Source organism: Phaethon lepturus, unplaced genomic scaffold, assembly GCF_000687285.1.
Source record: "Phaethon lepturus isolate BGI_N335 unplaced genomic scaffold, ASM68728v1 scaffold56580, whole genome shotgun sequence".
In the NCBI taxonomy this organism is placed as follows: domain Eukaryota; kingdom Metazoa; phylum Chordata; class Aves; order Phaethontiformes; family Phaethontidae; genus Phaethon; species Phaethon lepturus.
In genome coordinates, this window is record NW_010512301.1 from 1 (window position 1) to 4832 (window position 4832).

Consider the following 4832-nt stretch of genomic DNA (forward strand, 5'->3'; position numbering starts at 1 on the left):
GGGCGCGCTCACGCGGCCGCCCTTGGCGCCGAGTTCTTTACAATGGCCTGGATCGGTAAATTGTACTTCTGCCCGTGCCCGTCCGTAATCCCGCCCGCTGGCTTGCGCCTCAAGCCGGCAGACAAAATTGTACGTCCTTCCAGTACAGCGCTGCGACGGCTTTAAGCATGCTTTGCCGACGGTGAGGGCTTTGATGGTTTTGACATGGGCAAGATGAATTTCCCCAGCAGTGTTCAAGGAGAGCAAAGGAAAAAAAGAAGGAGAGAGAGTAGAAGGGAAAATGCAGCCAATCAAAAAATTCAAGGAGAGAAAGAGTGGGCCAGCAAATCAGACATGTGTGTTCAGCCTCTGCATAATCCTGGGTAAATCCAGATCTGCCCAGCCCCACTGAGGTCATCGGATACTAACAGACATTAGGTGCCTAAATACTCTTGAATTCCAAGTCTTTCTATGCCTAAAGCCTAACCTACAAACCAAGGATTTTAAGTAATTAACGTCATTGTGGTGTTGTGAGCATCAAGTCCTTTGAAGCTCTCTGCTATCACAGCAATGAGGTCCACACAATGTACAGTCTTACACCGGTTTTAAAAAACTTTTCTTGACATACCTTTGAGTCCTCCTCCTTTCACTTTTCTTCACACACTTGATGAGACAACAAGTTAAAAAAGCCATGGACATCAGCAGAATGACGGCACAGCTCACGATGGAGGCGATCACTGCGACCTTAAATCCAAAAGTCTCATATTTTGATATGGCTGCAGCAAAGCAAACACAGAAGCACGTTTCTAAGGTCAAGCCCTGAATTTCTTTCACATTTTCATTAAACCATGCCAAAACCTACCCGCTTCACACTTCTGCTAATAATAGCTCAGTGAGGACTTTCATGTTAGTATGTGTCGAGACACCAGAGTATCTTGGCTGCAGCTTAGAGCTACGCAAGCCTCAAATGGGGCTATTTAAAAATCTCTCATTTATAAGCTACTAATGACTTGTTCACAAGTATTTCACCACTGCAACTCATTAAACACAATGCCTTTAGAGCTGCAGTAGCTAAAAAGCGCAACTTTGTCGGCGTATCAAATGCAGATGAGCTGGTAGACTCTTATAAGCAATTGTTAACGAGTACTGGAGCTGCAAAAGCAAATACTGAGAGGGGTAAATGGCTTTAAAGAAGCCCTTTAGGGTTAGCTCTCAAGGAGAGTCCATATAATTACATCCTATTTGGCAGGCAGTGAACAACAGGTCTTCCTCTCTTTGGGGAAGGGTGCAGGATGGAAGAAGGGACAGTATCTGCAGGGCTGAGTGCTCACAGTGACCTGATGTTGGAAGCGAATTATCCAGACAAAAGGAGTGGGAATGTGGTGTGGCAGAGCTAACGCAGATTTCTGCCAACTCATTGGGAGCACTAAGCATGTCTTGCTTCAAAACTCACCCAGTTCTTCCAAAACCATGAGGACCTGCATCAGAAATAGTTCAGCTGAGCTCCACGCAAAGCTTTGTATTTCTGCAGCCTCTCGAGGGGAGGATTTCTCTCATTTGTCTTTAATGGAATCCCTCAAATGAGAGATAAGAATAGCTGAGTTTGTGAGAGAGCAGTAAGTATCTAAAAGAGTCATCCATCTACTGGTAATTTAAAATTATACAAGGTCTGAGGCACAAACTGAGATTCTCAAAGCTCAGAGGTACCATGCTTTGCTTGGGCTTACTTCTAGTCAAATTATTAACAATCTTATAATAAATAAGAAGGCACACAGCGTGAAAGGTAGTTAATGTTGTTGCCATTCAAATGCTATTTGTCAATATGGTAACTTTCCCATGCGGCTGCCCACAGGCAACAACCTATAATTGTTCAAAAAATATCACTGTGTTTCTTTTACAGCAAAAATACCTTCAGAAAAGAATGCCAGCAGATTAGAGGGTTTGCCAATGTGCCTGCACATTAACCGGTCATATCTATACATTTTCTAAAGGGTACAGCTTGCAGCTACAGAGCCACGTTTATTCTGGGTGCAACACTACCAGAGTTGGTGACGTGGGATCAGGCATAAATCCGACTGAGTTTTTTCTGTGTCATGATAATTAATGATGTCAGAACACATATGGAGTGCAATTACAGTCAGTGGGGGCAACTCTGAAGGAAATTGAATTTGTCTTTTTCCTTGCACAGATGTCTAGAATTAATCCTAAAGTTGCAGGAGACAAACAGGGCAAAATAAACACAACGCAGCCCAAAGGGACTGGGAATGGTTTGGAAAGAACCTTACGCTTGCAGGAGGGCACTCCGGCTGTCCACTGGGTACCATTCCCTTTCCAAACACAGGTGATGACGCCCGGTCCCTCCAGCTGGTGCTCGGTAGAGCATTGGAACATTATCACTGTCCCCACGGCTGTGCCGTTGCCGTGAATGATCTGTAGCGTGCCAAGCTGGGGAGGGAAGACGCGGCTGCACCGCCCTGCGGAACAAAGCGAGACAATGCAGCGCCAGAGCCAAAAACGAAGGTCCACTTCAGTTTTACTGTGATCAGATTGTAAATCACTCCAAGTTAATGGTCAAAACAAATAACAGACCTCGGGGTGGGCGATGCTCACTGCTCTGCCAAGTACCAGCCCAAAGCCAAACCCCCTTCGGTGCCATTCAACAGTTCCACTGCTCTGACCCCCGGCACAGCGTTGGGTTTTACTCGTGTTGCAACATTATCTACTTACGACTGGTACCTATTACACATTTTTAAAAAACAGTCATTCTGCGAGTGGCGTGGTCTCCTACGGATTCCTGTCTTGTTGGACTCTGCGTGTTTAATGAAGTACTCAGGCTCGCATCTTCCACGCTGGGAGTATTCATAACATATCTTCCCCCCATGCAAACTCTCCAAAATTTAATGGATTGATCACAAATTTCAGTCTACTTGGTAGCATCTTTTCATGATCCTACAGAAACTTCCTATCTTTCAAGAGCACTTCACCTCTGTTAGTCTTGGCTGAAACGAGCCAGAATATACAAAAGACACTCTGCAGGGAGAGGACAGAAAGACATACACAGAGAGCACAATTGCATTCAACTTATCTCAATTTTCAAGTGAGTAACTCTGCTTTATAGTGTATCGTTCATTTTTAGTACGTTTTCGTCCATTTGGCTTTTCTCTTTCTGTTCCTTTGTCATTCACACAGGTGTTCTTTGAGTCATGGAGCTGTTCTCCTCTCGGCCGCCTAACGTCAGCCACTAACTTTATACACTGGGTTTTATTGTCACAACATTCCTTGTTTCACACTAATTTTGAAGACAAATTTTAATGATTGGTCATTAAGACTACAGATGCTATCCAGACATACTTCAAAGATAACAACAATAAATACATTTTTCTGGTTTTGTACATGTGCACTGACAGAATCTGGAAACTGTTTTACATAATCTTTTATTTTTAACATTTACTCAATACCAGCACTGCTTCTGCATCAGAGTTCAAGTTCGCTGTCTTTTGCTGGATTTCCAAATGACTTCAGTGGACTCAGAGGCAACTGGGTTGCAGTTGCAAGATCAGAGTTGCAATCACTATGATGACACACAAAAAAATTAAAAGGGAGAAAATATGCTTCCCACACTTAAAAGCAAAAAGAAATGTAGAGTTTTAATAGCCTCCTTGAGAACATCTTGCCAGAATCACACGTGGACAGCAAATCTATTTTATTTTTAATACTCAAAAACCCCCTCTTGTCGTTCACTAGCACTAAGCTTCTTCTATCAAACCACAGAGACAGGCTTACTACCTATCTGCAATTTACACTCTTAAAAACCCCAGCCCCTTGGAAAACAAACCCAAAGAAATCTCAGCAAAAGACCAAACAAAAGCCACAGTGACAATTACTGGTCTAATCTACTAAGTAAATATGTACTGAGGACTAGCTTTTAAAAACATGCCTTTTTTAATTCCATGCGGATTATTTCTGTTTGTCCTGCCACTTCTTTCAGTCTCTTACTATGGCAGCAATCTGCCTCAAAGAGAGCAAATATTTTCTTGAGGGTCGTTTCCCTTCATCTCTCGTCCTTCCCTCCAACATCCCGTTACAGGAACACATGGGATGCGTGCACTGGACAACCTTCCTCCTCACTTCAGATGAGAGTTACGAGTTTGGGCTTTTCTTTTTACCTTAATCACTCGGAGACTTACCATGAAAAACCATTGTCCTAAGCTGCAAAATATCTACCTGTTTGCATTTTACACTTTCAAGGCTATTTTTAGATACAGGATCACATACTTAGAGTTCACATCGGTGACAATTCCAGCTGCACAAGATGCAGAAAGGAATTCAGAGCCAAATTTGACTCAAAGTACATCTGTTTAGCCACCATAGCAGCCCTCATTACATGCTTTCAGCAGACTTGCCAGTTTACCTGGACTCGTTACTCAGCCTCTGCTCTCCAAAGAACAGATCATTTGGCACTAGATCCTTTCTTTCAAGACATATTTCATTTAATCCAGCGTTGACCACCCCGAGTAACACGTGCAGCTGTAGCTGGTTCAGGTGCTCTCGACCCTTTCCTGCACCGTCCTTGCCCACGATGGCGTATGTCAAGTGATTAAAACCTCTGAATGTCACGGACCTTGTCAGCATTATTCCTCAGCCGTAGCTTTTAAAATATTTTTCTTCACTTGAGCACTACTAAGATTTCTAACAGCCAATGTGCCATGAAGCCGTGGATATTTCCTTGCTTCGGCCGGCCAGGGCTGTAAGAGCATGATGTTGCCCCCCGAGGATCACTCCCGTGTGAATATAACTGGGGCAGGAACTCCAGAGGCTCATCTTACCGACAGCTTGTAAGAGCTAAACTTTTG

The 4832-nt window shown here is 43.6% G+C and overlaps 1 protein-coding gene across 1 annotated transcript; it reads right to left on the reverse strand.

The window, feature by feature from the left end:
* Positions 1 to 607: 607 nt before the first annotated feature.
* SUSD3 (sushi domain containing 3) lies at positions 608 to 4179 on the reverse strand (the record flags this gene model as incomplete). The annotated part of the gene is made up of 3 exons (XM_010286261.1): positions 4167 to 4179; positions 2265 to 2453; positions 608 to 755 (listed from the first exon to the last, which is right to left on the reverse strand). Coding segments are annotated over exons 1-3 (350 nt in total), but the record flags the coding sequence as incomplete, so codon positions are not given.
* Between the last annotated feature and the right edge of the window lie 653 nt (positions 4180 to 4832).